At 37.9% G+C, this 24,824-nt stretch overlaps 3 protein-coding genes across 3 annotated transcripts in view; 2 read left to right on the forward strand and 1 right to left on the reverse strand.

Moving 5' to 3' along the window:
• The window catches only part of ift122 (intraflagellar transport 122 homolog (Chlamydomonas)), a 32,086-nt gene extending 15,553 nt beyond the window's left edge, over positions 1-16,533 (forward strand). Inside the window, exons 10-29 of the mRNA XM_079466955.1 lie at positions 26-164; positions 331-533; positions 2,459-2,596; positions 2,756-2,920; positions 3,019-3,216; positions 3,459-3,599; positions 3,678-3,731; positions 5,839-6,000; positions 6,452-6,618; positions 8,083-8,254; positions 8,563-8,665; positions 9,984-10,124; positions 10,272-10,369; positions 10,604-10,704; positions 12,402-12,567; positions 14,018-14,129; positions 14,681-14,809; positions 15,409-15,485; positions 15,799-15,963; positions 16,035-16,533. Coding sequence (XP_079323081.1) covers positions 26-164; positions 331-533; positions 2,459-2,596; positions 2,756-2,920; positions 3,019-3,216; positions 3,459-3,599; positions 3,678-3,731; positions 5,839-6,000; positions 6,452-6,618; positions 8,083-8,254; positions 8,563-8,665; positions 9,984-10,124; positions 10,272-10,369; positions 10,604-10,704; positions 12,402-12,567; positions 14,018-14,129; positions 14,681-14,809; positions 15,409-15,485; positions 15,799-15,963; positions 16,035-16,121 — 2,718 coding nt within the window. The 3' untranslated portion in view covers positions 16,122-16,533. The remainder of the gene's footprint in view (positions 1-25; positions 165-330; positions 534-2,458; positions 2,597-2,755; positions 2,921-3,018; positions 3,217-3,458; positions 3,600-3,677; positions 3,732-5,838; positions 6,001-6,451; positions 6,619-8,082; positions 8,255-8,562; positions 8,666-9,983; positions 10,125-10,271; positions 10,370-10,603; positions 10,705-12,401; positions 12,568-14,017; positions 14,130-14,680; positions 14,810-15,408; positions 15,486-15,798; positions 15,964-16,034) is intronic.
• Positions 16,534-17,686: 1,153 nt separating this feature from the next.
• Positions 17,687-20,512, forward strand: exorh (extra-ocular rhodopsin). The gene is made up of 5 exons (XM_079467420.1): positions 17,687-18,135; positions 18,433-18,601; positions 18,783-18,948; positions 19,495-19,734; positions 19,936-20,512. The coding sequence occupies exons 1-5, from the start codon at positions 17,775-17,777 to the stop codon at positions 20,062-20,064; spliced, it is 1,065 nt and encodes a 354-aa protein (XP_079323546.1). The 5' UTR covers positions 17,687-17,774; the 3' UTR covers positions 20,065-20,512.
• Positions 20,513-20,539: 27 nt separating this feature from the next.
• plxnd1 (plexin D1) overlaps positions 20,540-24,824 on the reverse strand; it is a 47,154-nt gene continuing 42,869 nt past the window's right edge. Inside the window, exons 32-36 of the mRNA XM_079467419.1 lie at positions 24,260-24,423; positions 23,860-24,007; positions 22,750-22,890; positions 22,364-22,438; positions 20,540-21,357 (exon numbers count right to left, since the gene is read on the reverse strand). Coding sequence (XP_079323545.1) covers positions 21,241-21,357; positions 22,364-22,438; positions 22,750-22,890; positions 23,860-24,007; positions 24,260-24,423 — 645 coding nt within the window. The 3' untranslated portion in view covers positions 20,540-21,240. The remainder of the gene's footprint in view (positions 21,358-22,363; positions 22,439-22,749; positions 22,891-23,859; positions 24,008-24,259; positions 24,424-24,824) is intronic.

The following is a 24,824-nucleotide window of genomic DNA, read 5'->3' on the forward strand; positions in this document are numbered from 1 at the left end:
CCATTTGTGTTCCTTCACTGGACAGGTTTTAGGTTGTCAGGATGGCACAATAGCATTTTTTCAGCTAATCTTCAGCACAGTTCATGGCTTATATAAGGACCGCTACGCCTACAGGGACAGTATGACTGATGTCATCGTACAACACCTCATTACTGAGCAGAAAGGTGACGTCTCATCTAAATCTGTAGATGTTGTAGTCTCACATTCTCAAAAACTGTTCATATCACATATTCAGAAATAGAGATTGCTATTCATGTCAATGGCAGTAGCTGTTGCCAACTCACTGTAACAGTATTTTCTTACTTTTTTTGTCGAACGTTTCTTTAATAGTGCGAATCAAGTGCCGTGAGCTTGTGAAGAAGATCGCTATCTACCGCAGCAGGCTTGCTATCCAGCTACCTGAGAAGATTCTCATCTATGAACTCTGCTCTGATGACTCCTCTGACATGCACTACCGTGTCAAAGAGAAAATCTGCAGGCGATTTGAGTGCAACCTACTTGTCGTCTGCTCCCAGCACATCATACTCTGTCAGGTACAACCTTCAAAAACCTAAGAGAGTAAGGCTTGAGCCAAGGTGTCCATACCAAAAGGTTACACATCCGGAGAAACACAGGGCCTTATCCAATACAATGAACTTCCCACAGACTTTGCATGCTCATCTTAGACATCACACGACAATGAATGATGAACTAGACTCCGCCATTGGGCCAGTGGGTGGTTGAGGGTTCTTCTCTATCCATTTTCTCACCACCTTACATAACACACCTTTTCCACACAGATTTGACTTTTCATTGTCATTTTATTTTCATTGTTTTACTCAACTTGAAATGCTGATTATAGATTTACACTCAGCAGCCACTTACAAATGCCAAGAAAGAAAGTTTCCCCATGTCTTACTCAAGGCCTCCTGTCCTGACTGAATATGACTTTCTTTATAATACCACATATCCATTTACTTCCAAGTGGTAGAAAAAGGGCATCCATCAAAGAACTGCTCGACACAGCTTTTGATGTGAATCGATGCGATTGTTAAAAGGTCCGGTCATTTTTGGGATGATCTATTGATAGAAATGCAATATAATATACATACAGTAGCTATGCCTTCAGAGGTGTATAAAGAGCTTACTCAATGAAGCGTTATGTTTTTTATTAACTTTATAAAAATCTACATCTACAGATTTTTTTATATGGACAGCTTCTTTGGTGAGATTCACTTGTACAGATCATATTGGCTGTTTGTGGTAAATGTGTAGAGACTAAAATATACTGTATGCTTGAAGAATAAATAATGAAAGGAATACAGCATGATGTTGTGGATGTGCCTTTTGGGAACAGACGGCTTGCAGTCATTGATGAATCAAACAATTCTTCAACAGAGCTACATATTCTCTGTGATGATCTCTTTAACCCCAGCCTGAGAGATGTCTAGTCATGCAGTATAAGAATGATCAAATAAAGAAAACTGTAGAGTAGAGAGTATTTCACGGTCAGGGTTTGACTAGGCTCTTTTGACACACTGTGATGTGACCACTGAAGTGGTCCATTCAAGCTCAACAAACCCAATACACAGACACAAAAAGTGTTTTGTCTAGAAAAGTAGGGCAAAATGCCTCCTAACTGCTATACTAAGCCCATCAGCTGCCCAGTAACATTCATTTCAAAATGTATTCTTTAATCTTTAAAAGCTTGCCATTCAGTCAAATAGACAGATGTCCCGGAGCAACTTTTATTTGTAAATAAAACACATTTTAAACAGAAATACATTTAATCCAAGCAACTGATATACTCTTTCATAATACTCTTTCAACATTACATAATGATTTGATGAATATGTAAAATCGTACGTTATCCTAAATATAAAAAAACTCTTCGGATTCTAAAAAAACTTAGATTTGACAAGACCAGTCAGTATTGTCTTAAGTAAACCATGTAACAGCACACAAATACAGAATGTGATATACATATATAGTAAATAAGCAATTTTGGAAATGCTTTACAGTAGGTCCAGTGTTCGTACAGTATATTATAATTGTTATATAAATAAATTAAAATAATTGTAAACTGTGCTGTTTCCCCTCTATTTTAATTCAACAAATAAATTGATATACGAGTAATAATTTTGCATTCAACATTATGTTACTTACGGCTAATTCATTAAAATAAAATTAAGTAATGCGATCAGCTGTTATAAAACTATGTATTTTTTTCTTCCGTGAACATGATTTGTGAATCCCATCATATTAATTTCCATATTCAATAGAGATGAAGATGACAACTCCCATCATCCCACTCATGCCTTGTATTCCCATATTGAGGCACAATTTATAAAAAAAATTATGCATAAGCCTTTAGTTTCAATGGATTTTGAGATCTTTTATTTTACATTATTGTACCATTTAATTTAAAAATGAGATAAAAATAGTAAAGATAATCTCTGTTCTGTATATATGCGTGCAGGAAAAGAGACTGCAGTGTTTGTCCTTCACGGCTGTCAAAGAGAAAGAGTGGTTAATGGAGTCTCTCATTCGCTACATCAAAGTGATCGGAGGCCCAGCTGGAAGAGAGGGGCTTCTGGTTGGACTGAAAAATGGAGCTGTATGTAATTACATCAGAGCCCGTCCTAAAATTGTTGAACATTTTCCAATTGTATTTATGTTTTTATGCATGAATTATAAAGAATTCCAGTTTCATTTCTTATTGTAACATCAATCAACACGAATTCGCAAATGTGTGAAATGTTCTTCCTGATTGTAGATTCTCAAGATTTTTGTGGATAATCTGTTCGCCATTACACTGCTGAAGCAAAACACATCGGTGCGCTGTCTGGACATGAGCACATCACGGAGCAAGTTAGCTGTTGTGGACGAACACAACACATGCCTCGTGTATGACATCCACACAAAAGAGCTACTCTTCCAGGTCTTTATTCTTCAAGCCATGTGGTCAGATAACGTTCATCTCAAATGCACCCGTACTCCTTCATCTTATGCATTAGCATTTGCATGTCGTTTTTCTAGGAACCCAATGCAAACAGCGTGGCGTGGAACACGCAGTGTGAAGACATGCTGTGTTTCTCTGGGAGCGGATATCTGAATATCAAGGCCAGTAACTTTCCTGTGCACCAGCAGAAACTCAATGGCTTTGTAGTGGGCTACAACGGCTCCAAGATCTTTTGCCTGCACGTGTACTCTATGGCTGCTGTCGAGGTGCCACAGGTATAAGGAGAGTTCTGATTAACGTCACATTACAAATACATGATAAAGTTTTTAGCATTTATTCATCTTTGTTGATGTTAGTTTACAGAAGGAACTTTATTAGTGAACTCATGTATAGAATAGTGAATGAGAAGTCAAATTAATAGATAACTAAATTAAGTATTATTATACATTCAAATAGTATTTCTATTCCGATGTATCTTTTAGTCTGAACTCATTGTCTTTATGCTTGTTCTTTGCAGTCTGCTCCCATGTATCAGTATCTAGAACGTGGGATGTTTCAGGAGGCATATCAGATCGCTTGTCTAGGTGTGACAGATAATGATTGGAGAGATCTGGCCACAGAGGCCCTGGAGGGACTTGATTTCAACACAGCAAAAAAAGTCAGATATGCACATATATTCTTTAAGCTCATTAAAATCCAAATATCAGACTATATATATCCGTCTCTCTGTGTACAGGCATTCATCAGGGTTCGAGATCTGCGCTATCTGGAGCTTATCAACAGCATTGAAGTAAGTTGTCTACGGTATAAATGACAGCACTGATATGTCCATCAGGGTCCATTGTGCTAATATACGGCTGCTTTGACTGCCCTTATCTCGTTCTTATTAACTTTTTTTTAATGCATTAAATACGTTATATTAAGATAAATTATCCTTAATCATTTTAATAATGTAATGGCAATTATCAGTATTCTATTCATTTGATGGTTGGCTGGTAGAGGCTGTAAATGGTAGCAGGTTTGTAGTCAGTCAAGTCCAGTGTAAAAACAACCATGTTAGAAAAACCATGGCAAACAAAAAAAATTGGGGGGCAAATTGTAGTGACGGAGAAGGGAAAGGGGGGGGGTATTTACTAGGAATGCTTTTGATTTTTAGAGTTCTCTTTGAAAACAATGGGCTATTGAACCCGCTGGCGTGGGTAAATGCAATGTGAATGTGGTTTCGTGTGTTTGGTGAAGCAATAATATATCCTCGCTGTCCTTCTGAAACCTCGGATGTCCAAATTAGCGGTTTTTGGAACAAAAACACTGACAAACATAATGGTTGAATCATAAAAATAATTTATGGCAAAAAAATAGGAGAATATGGAGATATATCTTAGGAAAATTTAAATACACATTTAGACAAAAAACATTTCACTCTTAAATTAAGAAATAAATAAAAAATATTAGTAAATCAACTAATAATTAGGGTTTAATGTACAGTGTTATATTTCACACAGAATTTTTTGAGATTATGGCACTAGGTGAAGTCACACGCTAAAGCACGTTGCCACTCATTGCCAACAAAACACATATGATTCAGTTTCACCGCTCCATCTATCAGTTTCAAATTATATTAAAATCATCACCCAAAGTGCTTTTCCGGGAGAATCCTCCAATAAGGGTCTAAGAAAAGTTGTTACGAAACGGATTTATTTTCCTGTAACCTATACGAACGCAGAAGGAGAGCGTTGAGCACAGAAATGAACTAAAATGCTATTTGGTGTATTTTTATACATTTTTATATTTTTGGTCAGACGATACATATGTATTAATAAACTAAAAATGTGAATTTAATATATTCAAGATACATTTAGCTATTATGAAGTGTTCTTGATACATCTTTTATTCGGCTGCTGATGGGCTGCTTATAAACTGCCTGACAGATCGCATTTGCTCAAATACAGGAATAACTGTAAGTATAAACAAACCGCAAGGACCTTGTTAGTGTGTTTCTCAGTATTCTCATAGATGACAATGTCTTAATTATGAATAATACTTGTGTGTTTTATGACGGTAAATGCAAGTTTACCTCGAACTAACTAAGCTTGTCTTGATTCCGGGTTTTTTAGAACTAGAACTAATGACTCCCACTGTTGGAGTCAACGGACTCTTTCAAATTGGTCAGGAATACAAATGCACGATAACTAAATGTAACTGCTAGTTCAGAACGTTTTTTACAACTATGGCTGAACATTTTTTGCAAAATACTCTAACTGTAACTCTAAAAGTGAACTGGAACAAGACATTGTGAAGCATCGCAGTGGGAATTCATCACCTTCTCAATTTTCCAGAAGACCTATTGGTATCCGCCTGTTAATTGATACAAAAATATCCAAACTGGCATGCAAATACTGACTAACCTGACAGAAATATTTTTTCATTACATTATAATTTACATCATGAACCCTCGTGTCATGTAAACCCTTGATGGCTTTCATTGATCATTAGAACTAGTGTTCTGTTTTGATGTTACAATAGGACTGAATAGGGATCCTCTTCTCAAGGAAACCACAACCTTTAAAATGAACTCCACATGACAAATATTTCAGATGTCCTTGAGGCATGGGTTTGTAGTTTGTAAGTGCTTTGGTTTCAAAGATCTAATAAGCCAAACAGGGTTTGAACAACATGATGGTGAGTAAATGATGGAAAAAATATTTTTGGGTGAACTTAAAAAAAACAGATTCATCCTGACATTGTTCATTTAGTCATTTAGCAGACGGTGTTATCCAAAGCGACTTACAAAGAATTCAGGGAGCAATAAGCGATATGTCATACATTGTAATAAGTAAACATTTACTGGATGAGAAAGCCATTGTAAAGTTGAATCCATTCTTGTGTGTTTTGTGCAGGAGAGGAAGAAGAGAGGCGAAAATGATAACCTGCTCTTCCTCGCAGATGTTTATGCCTACCAGGGCAAGTTCCATGAGGCTGCCAAACTGTACAGGAGATCTGGGCATGACAGCCGTGCACTCAGCATGTACACAGACCTGCGCATGTTTGAGTATGCCAAGGTATGTATAAAGTAATAGGTCATCCAAAAAATGCCTTTCATTATGGGGAACTATTCCTTTAAGTATTAAGGGTATTTTCATTTATATTAATATGCAATAAGTCACGCTTAATCAAACCACGACACAAAGCGGAGTGCCTAAAACCCCCTCAGCAGTCATAAAATGCACTTGTAACCCACTCCTTCACGGGGGGGGCTTATTGTTTTTATAAAACGCTTATTCATACGCGTAGCAAGGTTTCATCAAATAAAGTGATGTTCAGGCTATGTTCAGTTATTAATAGGGGTCATTTATAACGGCTTAGAACTCGGCTCAACCAATCAGAATCAAGAACCAGAACTGATTGTTTAATAAACCTGAATAATATTGTTATGTTTTTGTGAAGGTTTGGTTTAGAGTGGATATTTACTGTAAGCAATAATATAATGACACAAGCATGTGTGTGTTGAAGGACTTCCTGAGCTCAGCAGACCCTAAGGACACCAAGCTGTTGATAAAGAAACAGGCAGACTGGGCCAAGAACAGCAAAGATCCTCGAGCAGCAGCAGACATGTACCTGACTGCAGGAGAACATTTAAAAGCCATTGAGATCATTGGGGAGCATGGATGGGTGGACATGTAAGATACCGTATGCAAAAACACACAGAACCACTCAACTGCTTGTTCACATATTTATGCTATGGCTGTCACTAACATGCAATTTCTGTCATTAATTTTCCTTAAAAAACTGCAAAAGGAATTTTCAAAGCATTAAATAGGATTAAGTACAGAGTATTTTAGTCTGTTGTTAACATTGTGCCCCTGCACCTATAGTCAAACAGGTAGAGGATGGAAGTGAAGTCGAAACTAAAGAATAATATTTTAGGTTTTTTTTTATATCTTGAGTCTGTAACGTATAGGTTTGCAGTGGTACTGCTTTATTTTTATATGGTTATTCGTTAAGAAAGAAAACAGCAAACATTTTGTGCACGCTTTTTGTTACAAGGAAATGAAAGATCTAAGGTTTAAAGTTCACAATAAGCATTATATAGATGTTATACATGTAATTGGAGGAAAATCCCATGAGTCTGTGTGCTTTTGAATCAGTGTTGTGGTACTTTAGTGAGATACGCCACGAAATCTGTGAAACCCCACATTAAGTTGAACGCTTAGCATGTTCAGGTATGTTTTATTAGAGTTAGGGCTAAACTCGGCAGGAAAATGTATCTCGCAGGCCAGAGTTGAGAGCCACGGCACTAGATGGTTGAGTGCAAAGTGCATAGTTTAAGTACATAGTGTAAAGTAAATCTTTGGGACACAACTTACCTGTTTTGACCCACAACCCTTGATGTAATGCATGGGACCGACAAGTATTGATGTAATGTATGGGACAAATAGAAATGCATGCCTTGTTTTTATCAGTATTAGATATAGTTACCTGTGCCTGTGGATATAAATTCTTTAAACCTTTGATATTGTAAAAAGCGTTTGTCTTTTAACGCCTGAATCTCTCAACTCTACCCCGTCGGAGGAGTGAGGTGCAGTTAAGACAATGAGCTTGCACTGAGTGGAGATCTGTGGATAGACTGCCACTCAATAGCAAACAAATATTAGGATTGGATAGAAGGATCAATCTGGTGCAAATGATGAGTGAAGATCATACCTACTGTAACCTAAAAACACAGTTGAATCCTCTCGACTGACTTTAAAATAAAAACCGGCAAAATATCTCTAACGCAGTGGTTCTCAATCTGGGGGGCGCCAAGATGGATCCAGGGGGCTACAGATTTTTTGACATTTTATGAAATCACAGAAATTGATCATAGATTTTATGTCAAATAAAATAAGACCACAAACCAATCGTATTGTTGTTACAGCATTTATTTTTTGTTTAATTAAAATTCGAAGTTTAAGAATGTACGTTTTTATTTGGGGGGGCCGTGAAGCGATGCACTCTACACAGGGGGCCTTACAACTAAAACTGTGCTGATAAACAGAAAACAAAAATGGGTATACAATGTGGAAATTGAAGTGTCATGGGATACCAAACAGGACATTCCATGATTGAATATGTAATTTTTTCTATCTCTTATCTTTCCATAGGCTAATAGATTTGGGTCGTAAGCTGGATAAAGCAGAGAGGGAACCATTGTCCAGATGTGCTGTGTTCTTCAAGAAGTTGAACCATCATGGCTATGCTGCTGAGATTTATAATAAGATGGGTGATCTGAAGGCCCTTGTGGAGCTCCATGTGGAGGCCAGACACTGGAATGAGGTATTTATGTTAGTTTGTGATTTTACTTCGGTCCACACATTGAAGATGCACACATTGACATGACTGTCTGTTAGATCTTGTTAGAATTAATTGTTCTTTACCACATACTTATGTTGTCATTGATTGGGGAATTGGGAAACAAAGTGATGGCCAATCAAAACAGACCCCATTTGCTTTATCAACATGAAATCAAATACAGCGAAATCAACGTGAAATCAACGGCTTTCTGTTTTGGCGGACGTCATCTAAACCATGCAAGTGGGGAAACATAACAAGTTAACCAATAATACAGTCCTCTCTTTTCTCAGGCGTTTTCCTTAGTTGAGAAACAGCCACAGTTCAGAGATGATGTCTATGTGTCGTATGCCCAGTGGCTGGCAGAACATGACCGCTTCGAGGAGGCCCAGAAAGGTCAGTTAAAGTCACATTCACAAATCGCTCATTATTTGCATAAACGTGAAAAATTCTAAGCTTTGTCACGTAGCTAGACACGACCCACTTTCTGACGCCAACAATGACGCTAAGCTACTATGAATAAATCTTGTCGCCCAGCCCTTACCAGTCACTGGTGCTGTAAATGGTGCATTAGGTGTAAACCGTAACAATGGCATCAATTTTGACATTTTTTCCAACTATGGCAAGGATGTGACTCTCCTGTTTTTCCAGTTGTGGCAAAGGGATACATGTCAGGTTAGTGTCAAAAACGTTTCAGTTTTTTATGCCATCATTCAACATGGCCTCGCAGCATTTGTTGCGTGTTCCTGGGAGACAGAATTTGTTTCTGCAAATTGAAGGTTTGGGACAATTTAAAAAGGAGTTTAGAATATAAGTCACAAGTTTCTAAGCCATCTGTTTGATTAAAGAGTGGGATATGGTTCCAAAGGGAGTTACAACTAATCTTTTAAGCCAATTGATTTTAAAAGTTTTATTAACATCTTCAAAATAAGTATCTTAAGGCCCTCTTCATGTTTTCCTATTGTTAGGAACGGGTTTCTAAAATCCTTGGGATTTGTTTCTTAAATAAAGAGTAAAACAGATTATTGATATCTTTACAATAAGAATCGTTAGTATACAACGATAAAGAGGGATAGACAAATCAAGATAAGCCTTCTTCTTTCGATAACAGTACACAACCATAAACTGAGAAGTCACGCTGGAGCCCAAATTCATCTTGAGTACTCATTTTTCAAAGCAACCACTTCGAACACTCTAGCAGCCACATAACAATACACAGCAAAGCCCTGGAAACCATCCACGACACCCTAGCAACCACGTAGCAAACTCCAAACGGAGGCCATTTTGGCTAATTAATTCATGTCACCGTCTTTACATGACTAGAAATAGCTGGATTGTTGGTAGAACATAGACCTAGCTTTGGTTTGGTACACTTCCTTCCTATCGTTCACTGGTATCCTTGGAGCATGAGGCATGTAATTAAATCAAACAAAGGGCAGAAGCTGTTCAGATATTAGATGACAGATGTTTTGAGTTCTGGTGAAGATCACTAATGGATCAGTGAAATGAGCATGAAGCTGCATGGGAGCTTGACTTTAAGCTGCAATCTTCTATTTAGATCAATATTCCTCCTGATTAGGAAGTGTGTTGTGATTTTACTAAATAATGAGATGTTATCCTGGTTTTCACAGGCAAGATCACAAATCTGCACGAGCAAAACCTGTCAAGTTCCACTCTGTAATTGAATCTTCATCCCTCTCTTGATGTTTTTTAGCCTTCCACAAAGCTGGGCGACAGGCAGAGGCTGTGAGAGTGCTGGAGCAGCTTACCCATAATGCTGTGGTGGAGAGCAGGTTTAATGATGCTTCTTACTACTACTGGATGCTCTCCATGCAGTGTCTTGACATCGCTAGAGGTGTCGATGAGTATTTGTTATACAGTACTTTGATACAAGGAGGTGTACAGTGCAATATATACTGTATATTATAAGATTTTAAGACTTTTTTGTCGTAATCTTTGTACTTTTATCTTTTTAATATTGCAAATTCATGCACTTTTCCAGACGCCAAAGAGAAAAAAGAGGAGATGCTGAAGAAGTTCCACAGTTTCCAACACCTGGCTGAACTCTATCATGTATATCATTCTGTCCATCATTACATGGTGAGTGTTCATTACACGGGTGTTGATAAGCAATATAAAGTCAATACGGTATGTATACTGTACCTCATGTTGTATATATAGAACTATAATAGCATGGCTGCTGGTTGAATGCCTTTTCTTTTGATAAATCATCAAGTTAGTAAAATTAGACTAGGTTGATGTCAGACTTCTCTTGAATTGCTGAATGAAAGAACGAAACATTTATTGATACACGGATATGCCTTTGTTTTTCAGTCAGAGCCCTTTAGTTCCCACATGCCAGAGATTCTCTTCAACATTTCACGGTTCCTGTTCCACAACTTGACCACAGACGTTCCCATGGGCATCTCCAAAGTGTATCCTTTACTCACTTGAAAGTTTGGAGGATTTTGTTGAGATGCCGTGAGATGTTCACTTGACTGAAGTGTTTACAGTTAATGTGCACTCCGATCATTGGATGGGTTGTGCTGAGCTGATGTGAGGGTTCTGCACGTCTGGGATTTGTGCTGTGGGTTGAATGCAAAATAAACCCTTCAACACCTAAATTAAAGTAGAGATGTTGAAACGCTTGATGCAAAAGTAATTTTCGGAGTACACTGTTAATTCTTAACTTTCACAGCAACATCTGCTTCTACTGTCACTATGGCACATTTCCCTCACACACACACACACACACACACACACACACACACACACACACACACACACACGCATCTCTTATGGCATTCTCACTTTCTCTGTGTTAACAGGCAGATCTTTATTTTTGGAGAACTGTAGGTGAATAATTGAGAAAGTGAGCACGGATGCCAAAAAAAGAAGACAGGAATGCTTACACAGAAAAGGACATTTTTGTCACTTTCTGTCAAGACACAATGCGTTCACACTAACAGCAACGGTTTTGTTGAGTGGAAGTGTTTTTAGCCTCAGAGACTGTTGGTTGAGTTAAATTTGATGCCAGTGGGCTGTGAAAATCGGGATCCAGAGAGTGGAAGTCACATGAATCAGTGCCGTCAAGTAGTTGCATGCTGCAGTAAGGCCATGTGCCCAACAAAGAATCTTTGTCCAAAGAAAGCACCGCACTTTTAAGAAATGCCAGCAGCTGCTGTTTTTTAATCCATGCCAGTGCCCAGACAGAAAAGTAGAAAGATTTTCAACTTGGGGAACTGAGCTGAGTTTCTCAATGTCAATATTACTAAGTCACCCAAATCACAGTATAGGAAGGGGGTGCAAAAACCACAGCAACCATTGGGCACATCCTACTTGTACAACCATCTTTGTACAAAAAGCAATGTTGGATTGATACTGTTTTTGAGTATGATATCCCAAGACAATAATATTTTTTGCTTAAACAAACTAACTGTCAAGCCTACAGTGGTGGTTTTTCAGACAAGCACTTGACGCCTTTAACACTTTAGTGGACACAGCCTAAACCGCACTGAGCGCTTTGGCCTGTTTCTGCGATGGGTTAACAGCAGCAACCATAGTGTACTTTAACTTATATTACAGAGATGAGATGGTAGAGATGTTGAAACAAATACTCTACTTATCTGCACAATGGTAACCTCTTAAAACCATCAATATAACAAAAACTCAAGCTTCGTGACTTTGCTGCTAGAAATCAGATTTCCGGACCCCTTTAGCGATTTATTTACCACAAAGTACCTAGTGAGAGATCAAGCAAGAGTATTGAAGAGAAGTAGACCTGAAGCACTTCGACTTGTCAGATACTAAGTGATGACGGCACTGGTATGCTAATACTGTCCCCTGCTTTCCAGGCAGGCTTAAGCTATACTTTCCATTAAAAATCAACATTGCCAAAACAGCTTTACATAGTACATGAACAAAATGTTAAATAATACTTTTGTATTTGTAGGCAGTTGTTTGTTATACTACATTTGATGTCAGATGGGATTATTTGACCCAGATCTAATGTGTGGATTGGGTTGCTGGAATAGGAATGACAACATTAACATCCAATGTGCACCGGTGCTGTAGTTTTATCAATTGATTATGCATAAATGATTTAATGTATGATCCTTGATGTGTGGCTCAGGGATACACTGTACGCTCTGGCGAAACAAAGTAAAGTTCTGGGGGCGTATAAAGTCGCTCGACATGCCTTTGAGAAACTACAAGGCTTGAAGATCCCGGCCCGCTATCAGGACAGCATGGAACTCAGCTGTCTGACGGTTCGCTCCAAACCTTACCATGACAGTGAGGTGTGTGCGTCGTGTTTAAGCTTTCACTGTTTTTCTCTGTGTATTCTTGTGTTATGACCACAGTCATAATGCATCTTCGATTGGCTAATTCCAGCACCATCCCACAAATCACACATCAACTCGGACTGAATCCAGGAATCTTAATAATGAGTTCATTGTACTTCAGCGGTCGCCAGATCACCTTCCAATAGAGCTTCTTTGGGATGTAGTGAAATGGCAGATTTGCAACATAAATCCGCAGCAAAAGTACAATACTGTTTACGTCTGCATTCATCAAAATATGTATTGCATCGTATTACATATACAGTAGCCTAACAATAAGAGATGGTGACATTGAAGATTGTTTTCACAAGCTATTTAACTAAACAGATTCACAACAAATACAAGGTTTCTATACTTAACATTTGATCCTAAATACTGCATAGTTTCCTGCATGATCATCATCGAGTCCCTAAAAGCCATTAAAGGGACAGTTCACCCAAAAATCCAAGTCAAGTCAGCTTTATTTATGTAGCGCTTTTTACAATTTTCATTGTTACAAAGCAGCTGTACAAGAAAACATTGACTATTAGCAAAACATATAAGGTTATGCAAGTCAAAACACAGGTCAAACATCAGACAGACTATAAATTCCTATATGCAGTGTTAATGAAATATAACTATAAAATTCTAGCAGCCCCCCCCCGGCCAGGCAAACAGTATGCATGTAACAGTATGGCGAGGAACCCAAAAACCAGGCCTAACCAGGGGATTTCAGTTCCCCTCTGGCAAAAGCTGCAGCCTCTGCACAAGCTCGACAGTGCGCGCACAACAAGGCAAACATTTTTAATAATTCGATTTAAGATTATCATTAATCATTTTGTAGAGATTATTTGTACAGTTCTGTCCTGAATTACTCAACCTCGAGTCGTTACAAACCACATTTCTTTGTGTGGTTGAAAACAGAAAAAGATATTTTGACGAATGCTAGTTACCCAACAGTAATGGGACCACATTGACTCCCATAGCGGGACAAATCGCAATGGTAGTCAAAAGTGCCCCAGAACTGTTTGCTGCCATACATTCTTCAAAATGTCTTCTTTTGTGTTCAACAGAACAAAGCCAATTATAAAGTAATTTTTCCTACCATGGGAGTCAATGAGGAGCCAAATCTGTCTGGTTATAATCATTCTTCCAAATATCTGTCTCTGTGTTCATCAGAACAAAGACTTTTATACAGATTTGGAACAACTTGAAGGTGATTTAAATGATGACAGAATTTACATTTCTGGGTGAAGTATCCCTTTAAATGGCCCCCTGTGAGATTCTGTAAGACGAAATAACAACATTTTATTTGTTTGAGGTGGAATATGCTAGACCATTTCTTCATTAGATTCAGAGAAAATCTAGAAATACAGATGACACATTTCAAAGCTTTTCTGTTCAATTTGTGTATTTCTCTTTGCTTTAGGATCTGATTCCCATGTGTTATCGCTGTTCTACCAACAACCCTCTGCTGAATAACCAGGGCAACACTTGTATTAACTGCCGACAGCCTTTCATATATTCTGCTTCCTCTTACGGTGTGTGTGAAGTCAAACATCACGAACGTCAATTCTAGCCTGATATTAGTTACTTAAATTATGAAATTGTTTGAACACAATTTGGTCTTTTCTGGGTAAGCTCTGAACTAACAATGAGCAATATAGTTATAATATGGCATTCAGTCATCTTTGTTACTTTTAAAACCAATACAATTGTACAATTGTTGAAATCTTGCTACTTATGATTTCATAACTATTCAAATGGACATTAACTACAATGAATAAATGCTGCTAAAGTATTGTTTATTGTCAGATACGATGTTTACATTGGATGTGACATTTCAGGTCATGAATATTAATATAATCTAGTTTATAATTCATATCATAAAAAAATGCATTGTTAAAAGCTGAAGCTACATTATTTATTTGCCATCTCAATTCAATTCTGAATGATGCACAAGCTTGATTTGATGTTTTATTGTCCCTGAAAGCCAATGTCGTAAAAGCTCAGCTGTATGGGACTATACAGATGTATAGTATAATGCAGTATAAGTCGCTTTGGATAAAACCGTCTGTGTTTTTGTGTTTAGAGGTGCTTCCGCTTGTGGAGTTTTATTTGGAGGAGGACATCTCAGATGAGGAGGCCGTGTCTCTCATTGACCTGGAAGTGCCTCGAGTAGACAGGAAGACTGCTGGCTGGCAGGAGATGACCAGCGAGGGTACCATCTCACATTCATCATTATACCCATTCAAATGAAGCTCTGGGAATCTCACAAACTGAGTACCACGAAAATAAAGTTCATAATCACCATGCTGTATCTGTCAAACCCCAAAGGGACAAAACTATGTAAAGTTATGATCAATATAGAATAAATAATTCTATAGAATAAATAAGTACATATTCCGTTGACATAACGATTATGTTTTTAATGCTTGCTATTACATTGCAAAGTTGAAAGATGTCAAAAGAGAAATTACGTTTTCGCAGTTTTGCATTGTTGCAAATCAGCTGTATATACATGTAGGCATTTGTTACTATAGTAAATGCAAATAAAAATGACTCTGTTGCCAGTAATAGACCATTTAAAGGGTCATTTTCTGGTTTTCGATAAGTCAGCTCAGGCATTTCCGATTTTTTTAGCCCATTATAATTATACCTGTAGATGGATGGATTGCCTGTGATTCAAGTATTGCATGTGATTTAAGATTATTCCATCACAATTGGTGTCTGTTGTAAGGCCGACTGCTAATAACAGATACAATGAAGCATGTATAAATGGTTAAGTGTGCATGCTGTGCGTGTGTGTGTGTATCTCAGAATCTCAGTGTCTAAAGCTGGATGAGAGGATTGAAGACCCTGAGGATGACCCCTTTACAGCCAAACTCAGCTTTGAGGTGAGAAGATTTACCTTATAATAACTAATCTCGCTGCTTCTATTGCAATAAAACCGAATGGTTTTAGTGACTGATGTTGAAATCTTTTATTAATACATAACACTGTTTGAGAGGCTTGCTTCCGGTTTTATTTCTGCATCATTGCGTTCTGAAGGCATAATGCAATGGCATAACAAAATTATAACAATACTGAACCACAGGTGTCAATTGGTGGGTATTTTACAACTGTATTATAATTATTTTTCAGCCCACACAACCTTGTCTCTGGTTCTTTTATACTGAGCAAACTTTGCTTCTTGTTTTTGTGTTACAGCAGGGTGGCAGTGAGTTTGTCCCAGTGGTTGTGAGTCGAGCGGTTTTGCGGTCCATGTCCAGACGAGATGTCCTGATCAAACGCTGGCCCAAACCTCTCAGCTGGCAGTACTACCGATCTCTGCTTCCTGATGTCAGCATCACAATGTGTCCTTCATGCTTTCAGGTACCAAAATCTTCAATAATTTCTAATGCCTGTTTTAGGCAAACGTTGATTGCATCGTGTCTTTTTTGTAGATGTTCCACAGTGAAGACTATGAGTTGCTGGTTCTTCAGCACAATTGTTGCCCGTACTGCAGGAGACCCATTGACGAATCCAACTAACCCATTTATTTATGTGTGTGCAATGGATTAGCCACACGCGCTATATCTATGCCTGTCCTAGAGACAATTACTTTATTTGTGTGTGCTGTTGTGATACTTTAGGACTGAGGTGTTTTGTTGATTGAGCCGCTAGAAATCCGTAAGTAAATACCAGGTCAGCGGATCAGTCTGATAGGATGAAACAGATCAGAATGCTCATCCTACCAAAGGGGATTGTACAGTTTTTACAGTTTTGTGTGGGCATACTTTCTGTTTAATACACTTACTTTAAATAGGTGATAAGACAGCGGTACATTAGCTTTGTTTTTTTTACAATTGCTGTTTGTGAACACTAAATTGAAGACATATTTCAAAAATGCCTCATTGTTGTAATAGTTTTTTATTAATAAAGATGATGTTTTGTTAAATCATTCAGTGGATTCAGTTTAATGCTGTTTAACATGTGTCACATTAACCGTCATTTGCTTTACTAGTTTGTATAATCTTGGCCGAAATCATACAGTGTGCGTACAGTTTACAAGACTTATAATGCACTATTAGGACATCTGTAAATTGTCCATTTGTATACAAAAAATGGAAACAACAAACTAAATTAAATAATGTTAACTTGTGTTTATGCAAAATACTACATTCATCTTCGTATTGGCCTATTTAATTATTTTTGTTTTTCAAAACATTCCTTTTTTTCTTGCTATTGTGTAAAAAGCTCAATTTAGTGTTAATTCTTTCAGATTTATTGGCGGGTCACTGTAGGTTTTTTGGTTATGGTTCGCCGTGGATTAACATGGTTAATTAAATACTTTAAATGTAACAACAATGCACCAACATGTATGCACATAATAAGTCAATTGTGTCAATGGTCAAGGACATGATAATTGAGCCCACCAAATATAGAGTAGTATCGTTTAAGTTAACCTGTGTTTTTTATGAAAATCAAATCTCTATCTAATCACCCCAAACTAAAAATTATTTGTTCAAATAGGCAAAAAGCATTTCAATTTATTTTACATATGCAAAGTGAAAAAGGTGCAGTGTCTTCAAAGCCACAGACCAAAGTGTAGTGCCCATTTGCCCCCATGCCATTCAAAACATGTATGTGACTCTTTCGTCAATGGAACACAACAGAAGATATTTTTGAGAAATGTCTCCGCTGTTTTGTATTCTTACAATGGAAGTCAAATGTTCTTTGTAGTAACTGACGATGGAGGTTTATTTTAGGGTGAACTACTCCCTTTAATATAAATCTTTTAGTTTCCAAAAGTGAGATTACATTTGTTTTCAAAAATCACGTTTTTATTATGTTAGTTAGCTATAGTTTTGAGTTATTATGTCTTAAATAAAAACAAACCAACAGCAGTTTGATTTAGATGAATTGGAATGCACAATAAATGAAACATGTTTTTAGAAAATGTATTTTCTTGTTTTAAATGGCAGAATGACCCAAGTTGTCCTTCAACCCGCTAACCTCCAAGGATTATCAAAATTCCTCACTGTAATCTCTCCTCTACAGTTAATCTGAGCTGGTGGGGGGCATATAAAAGGGCTACTTGTGTCCTCCATTACTTATTCTCAGCGACTTCGTTCGCTTACTTGCGGAAAGGTGTAAAAGCTTGTCTTTTTTATTTGAAATAACTTCTGGCCGGTGAACCAAACATGAACGGGACAGAAGGTCCAAACTTTTACGTGCCGATGTCTAACAAGACGGGTATAGTCCGTAACCCATTCGAGGAGCCACAGTACTACCTGGCAGAGCCGTGGAAGTACTCTCTCTTGGCGGCATACATGATCTTTCTCATCATTACTTCATTTCCCATCAACTTTCTGACACTCTACGTAACTGTTCAGCACAAGAAGCTCCGCACACCTCTCAACTATATATTGCTCAATCTCGCTGTGGCTGATCTGTTCATGGTTGTGGGGGGATTCACCGTCACCCTGTACACAGCCCTGCATGGATACTTCATCCTGGGAGTCACAGGATGCAACATTGAGGGCTTTTTTGCCACCCTGGGCGGTAAGTACAATTTTTCTAGACCAGGTTTTCTGGAGTGTTTCTAGTTGTCTTTGGAGCCTTCTTTGCAGTAAATGGGCCAAAAGCAAGATACATTACCCATAAAACAACTTTTGTAATACTAAACTGTATCGGTTTTACCGTAAAAAACACCCTCCCCCTACTCCTTTATTCACATAAGAGTCCGAGAAAAAAGTATTTATCTCAGAATTGTGATGTATAGTGCTTTACACTTTTTTGCTTGACCGAGATCAGTTTGTTATAATATGAATAAAATGACAATTACCGATGTATTTTCAGGTGAGATAGCCCTGTGGTCTCTAGTAGTGTTGGCTGTTGAGCGTTACATTGTGGTGTGTAAGCCAATGGCAACGTTCCGATTTGGGGAGCCACATGCTATCATGGGGGTGGGCTTCACCTGGGTCATGGCCCTCACCTGTGCTTTGCCTCCTCTGCTGGGGTGGTCCAGGTAAGAGTGCCGCTTAAAGTAATATGCCCTCAGATTATACATTTTGTGTGTTGAACAAAAAAACAAACAAAAAGTAACCCTGTTATAGGATCAAATGTTACCTTCAGTAAAATCAAACATTCAATGATGTAAAACAATGGAACACAGAAAAACTAATTTATGCATGTATGGATTGACGCAGGTATATACCTGAAGGGATGCAATGCTCTTGCGGGATAGATTACTACACTCCTAAACCTGAAGTCAACAACACCTCATTTGTCATCTATATGTTCATCCTGCATTTCTCTATTCCACTTATAATCATCTTCTTCTGCTACAGTCGTCTGCTCTGCACTGTTCGTGCGGTATGGATACACACCGAATTATACCAGAGTTGGAAACATATGTCCCCAGGTGGACATGTTTAAAGTGATAGTTAACTCAAAAAGGACAATCCTGTACCAACTTTCTTCAAAATACAGTATATTATTTTGTGTATTGCGTTATGAAGAAAGTCATACAGGTTTGAAATGACAAGAGGATGAGTACAGAATTGTCATTTTTGGATGAACTATCACTTTAAATACTTGTTTAAACCCAGGTTATGGCTCCCTAAAGGGCATCTTTAGGCAAAATGCACAGCAATAGCTGGAAGTTAAAAAACTTAGTATATCTTTTGTTAATCAAAGACATTATAATGATGTTTTACTTATAAATGATGTACATATCATGTTAGATATGCAAATGAGATAAACACAAAGTAGTAAATGATGTATTATTAGCATTCAGGACCGGAGCTATTGAATTATATTAACAACATTACTTTTATTTTATAAATGTAAAATGAGTTCTATTTGTATCTTGTCAAAATCCATTGAGAAGAAAATGTTTTGTATGTTTTTTCATTTCAGGCTGCAGCCCAACAGCAAGAGTCAGAGTCGACCCAGAGGGCAGAGCGGGAGGTGACACGCATGGTGGTTGTCATGGTGATTTCATTCTTAGTCTGTTGGGTACCGTATGCCAGTGTGGCCTGGTACATATTTGCTAATCAGGGTACAGAATTTGGTCCCGTCTTCATGACAATTCCAGCATTCTTTGCTAAGAGCGCAGCACTCTACAATCCTGCCATCTACATCATACTCAACAGACAGGTGAGACGTACACAGAACATTTAAAAAGACTTTTATCAGGCGATTCGTTCAATTTGTCAAGGACAGGTGCTAAAACCTAAACTATGTTTGGCTTGAATAGCACCAAAATGCATTAGAAAATGGCAGGATGCAAAAAGGTTGTAGTTGGAACTATATTCATAAGTGTCGACAGAAACATGCGGTGTGTTTGCCCTTCTACAGTTCAGGAACTGCATGCTTACAACAGTCTGCTGTGGGAGGAACCCATTCGGTGAAGAGGAGACCAGCATAGCGCTGTCCAGTAAGACTCAGACTTCAGCTGTCTCGTCCGGTCAGGTGGCTCCTGCCTGAGCACCAGCGCCCCCAAGATCACCGCGTGACCTGGACAATCCATCTAGAAAATCCGTTTGGCCAGTCTGCACCCTCTCATTTGTGCGTTAAGTTATCTTACATACTTTGTAGCATTTGGACAATCACTTGATATAATAATGCCGTATGTGTTTGATTATGACATCATCTTCAATGGTACCAAGTTAAATGACTTGATCACCTGTTGTGATACTGTATAATATCATTCCATGTAAAGTTTAGTAGTTAACAGGATATGAGAGCCGTGAGACCATGAGCCCAAATCAACTCTGTAAATGTTTAGATGTCAGTGTCAAATGTTGTCAGTGGGGGAATTATGATGTAAATATATATACGTATGAAGACATACATTTTTCATATTTCCTCAAAATCATGAATTTGTCTGCAGATTAAAATAAAAAGGTATGACACAACTTTATGTTTCAAAAACGTTTCAAAAACTGACACCAGGGTTCCGTCACGATCATGGCCATATTTTATAAAACGTCTGTGTCCAAGTAATTCAAGACATTTTCCTGAAGAGTATATACAGAATATATAGCCTATAATAGGTACAGACGCCAAAAACACATTAAATAAAAAAGGTATGCCACATGGTCTCTTTAAAGCCTAGTATATGCATATAATGTTACTCCACAGCAAGGTGGCACTTGTTTGGGTGCTTTATGCCTCCTGCTTATGAAACCCTATTCACATTAAATCAATCACACAGTCAAATCATCAAGCACACAGTTATAAATATTGCTATGGAAATGTGTTATATAATCCAGTGCATCATCGTTGGCTCTCCCAGGACGTGGGGTCAGTGCGTTACATAGCCACGGGACCTCACGGCCCGAGTCAACAGTGTCCTCCTAGTTTAATATTCAACAGTCAACATTACACACCCTGTATCAGGATTGCTTCACAAATTACAAATGCTCAATCACATGAGCTATTTATAGCAATATCTGTGGAATATTATGATCAATGGCTTTTCCCACTCCTTATTCCTTTACCTGCATTACCTGCTGCACTCACATTCAATTGGTAGAGATTCATTAGCCGTCACCAAACCTTAACAGAGACCACATGTCATTTTTAACGGTCTGAGGAAAGTGAACAGGAGCTGGCATCAGGTTGGCTCATATCTCCGGGCTCTGTGTTTTGACTAGCTGCTCAGGCCTCACTGCTGCACTCATAGATGTTGTCTTCCACTAGTGCGATGACCTGCTCAAACTTGTGTTGCAGCTGAGTGCGTCGAGCTGTCGGATTCGATTCGAGGGCATTCACCACCTGAAGAGCGAGATCAATATTAAAATATATTACAGATGATATTACCGTAAACATTATTGTTGTAAGAAAACCCTTGACAACCAATCTGGCATTTTTAAATTTAGAACTCAAGATACTTATCTTACTACAAAACCGGGTAATGTCAAGTGATATATACTGTATTGCACTGGGCAGATAAAGAGAATGAGCGCCTCAGTCGCATTTCAATGCTTCCTGCAACTTAAACTGCTTGGAAAGGATTCATCTGGCGTTATTATGCCAACTAGACCTAACAGTGGGAAAAGTACTGCTTCACAAAATTGTCCTGAGATTCTATCTAAACCTTGAAATGGAGTCCGTTATCTATTTGTTAAGATAATACAGCACTCATCATAACAGGAATTACACAACAGGAATACAAACAATAATGCATTCTGCAAGCACCAAGAACATACGTTTTCTCTAAAGAAGGACTCACATGTGGTGCTTGCCGTTGAAAAATATAAGGGTGGTCATACTGCCTCTATTTATATAACTATACTCTATTGTGTTATGTAAAAACGTTTTGGCTCAATAGCATCCAACCTTTTATCTCTTCGATGTTCTGATGCATACTTTTTGTGTGTGGCTAGGAAGTTTGAATGTCACTATTTTAAGTAATAGAGCAAACAAAACCCCCTGACACATGTGATCTGTTGCATCCTGCATGGTAACAATAATCAGCCTTACACATTGGCGGCTTGTTTTTCAAACCCCTATTGCGATTGCGCTTTCATGTCATGCCAAGACTCTATTCAGCAATAACAACCGTTACAAAATGAGCTCAGTCACACGGATGCAAATCAGGGTGTTTCAGTGTGCTGATGAAGCACCGCCCGGCCCAGTGATGGCCGAAGAATGGAGCGTAAAATGAGTCCAGGGCATCAGCGCCGGGGTGCCAGCGCACGCTCACACATGCCCAGGAAAATGCCCAATCCTCATGCTGTATCAATTTTATCACAATTGACAAAATGAAAAGCTTTCTCACCTGATGACGATATCTCTTGGCATATTTGTAGATTTCAGTTAAGGCAAGGGTGGTGTTGAACTCATTCCTGTATTTCTATGACATGAGCAAAAAGAATGATGTGATATGCATGATGAAAAACATGCTGCCTCTGCTTACAAACCAAGTTGTCTGCAGCAGCCAAGCTGGAAATATAGTTGTTTATAAATGTTGTTTGCTATATTGGGTTCATCTATTTACTAGGCTTGTCCAAATGCATTCTGGGATTGCCCTTTCCCTTCTAAATTGGGAGCTTTCCTCAAATGCCTAAAAGGCTACCTACAGTAGGCTATGTGCGGCAGGCAGCTATTTTGTAAAGCTAATCAAAATGTAATTGGATGTGAACGGTAAGTGTCCGTTCCGCTTACCCGTGATTCCTCAGCAAGGTGAGCGTTCATTTCCTGTTCGCTCAGTGGTGCCATCTCCCGAATCTGCTTGTAATAACTGTGAACCTTCTTCTTATACTCTGGGATCTCTTTGGCATACAGCAACTTATTGGTGGGAGAATCCTAAAAAGAAACATTTATTGTATATATGGAAATACTGCATGAATGTATGATAAAAAAACAGTCATATATTTCTGTATACCGTCCCCAAACAAATCAGCTTAGTTTTTTATTATCTTTTGATCAAAATGTTCTTTCTTTGTCATAGTTCGCTATCTTAATGTTTTTTTACATATACAATATTTTTGCATATTGTTTTAAAATGTAAATATTCATTCAGAATGTTTTTTAAGCAGCTATGGAAATTAAAACCAACTCGGTTCCCCGAGCATATTGTTTAAATCAGCTTTAAAAAATATCTCAGCACAATGTTTAAATTCAATGTGTCCATTTAAAGCATTTAGAAAATTGCCTTAAAACACTGTTTACCCTAAAATGAAAATTCTTTCACCATGGTATGGGATCGGTCTAAACCTGTATAATTGTCTTTCTTCTGCAAAACTCAAAAGAAGATATTGTGAAGAATGTTGGATAACCACACAACATTGGCCCCGTTTATTTCCGTTGTATGGGCACAAAACCACTGAGACATATGCTGGCTTTGACCAACATGTGGGTGAAGTTTTTTTTTGGAGTGAACTCTCTTTAATATCTGTGATCACCAGTGCGCAAGCTTATGTGACTGTGGCAAGGACTCATAAACTTTTTTTATGAAATGCTTCGATCAAACATTTGAAAAATGTGCGTGTCTCAAATTGCTGGATCAACTCTCTTCTATGTGTAAATCGTCCTCTTATCAGAACCCTATGCATGCATGCATGTAGAGAGCATATTAAGTACAAAAACGCTTGCAGTCTTTTTCACCTTGTAAATCTGAGCAAACTGGATTTTTAGAAAAACTAGATCAACGCCTGTGAAAGGTCAACTGGCATTTTGTGTAATGCTGAGATTATGAGACATCGAAATCATGGTCATCTTAAAGCACACAAGAGTATGTTACACAACTATTTGGAGATGTGTCTGTGTTCTTACTTTGCCCAGCTGTAGGTCAGAGAGTGAGCATGCATCAATGAAAGCCTGAGCAATAACTGACAAGCAGGCGTCCATGTGATCCGTCTTATCGATGTCGAAAACAAACTGAGGGTTTTTCAGTATGTTCACCCAGAACCTCAGAGGCAAACTGTAGAGAGATACATTGGAGACCATTACAGCCCTGTGATGTATTATTGTGCATGCCATCTTAACATCATTTATGCTTCCCTTTTTTTATTTATCCCATAACAATCTCAAAATAATAATAGCTATCTCTCACAAACGTATATATTTCACTTTTAGAGGACATTTAGTAACTCACCGATGAAAAATATGGGGTAAAGTTCATTCTGAGAAAATCTATTTCTTTAAGACCTTTCTTAAACACTTTTACAAATACCTATTGGTTTTCCAAATATGCAGCGTGTCGGGGTCTGTGATACCACGATGGTCTGCCTGTTCTTCTAGAAAGTCAAAGAAGTATTTCACAGCGAAGGGTGGTCTCTCAGGCGGAATGCTGAGAATGGCTTGAAAAAGATCATCTAAGAACTTCTGAAGTGTTCCCTGTACAGATAGAAAAGCTAGTTACACTTTAACCAAGACATGTGTTTATAAGGATTTATTCATAATGCATGCATAATACATTTTTAATACTTAAATTCATTATCATTGATAAAGGTCAAATAAATGTGTTCTTAAGTACTTGATTTGAATATATTTGTTAAAACTGTATATACAATAGATCACCTTACTGTTAGCATAACCTTTAATTTAAAATAATTTTACGTCAGTATTTTATCTTGAACCTGCTGATAGTTTCATGTCGTTTCCCTTTAGCTTTGACATACGCTGTCGCAACATTGTAGTCATGCAATGTCCATAAATAAATGTTATTTCTCCTCAGATAATGAAATTTGACTGTCATTGTGTTTGTTGTTAGACCTGTATTCAGTGGTGAACCTTGA

This window comes from Barbatula barbatula, assembly GCF_947034865.1.
Source record: "Barbatula barbatula genome assembly, chromosome: 11".
In the NCBI taxonomy this organism is placed as follows: domain Eukaryota; kingdom Metazoa; phylum Chordata; class Actinopteri; order Cypriniformes; family Nemacheilidae; genus Barbatula; species Barbatula barbatula.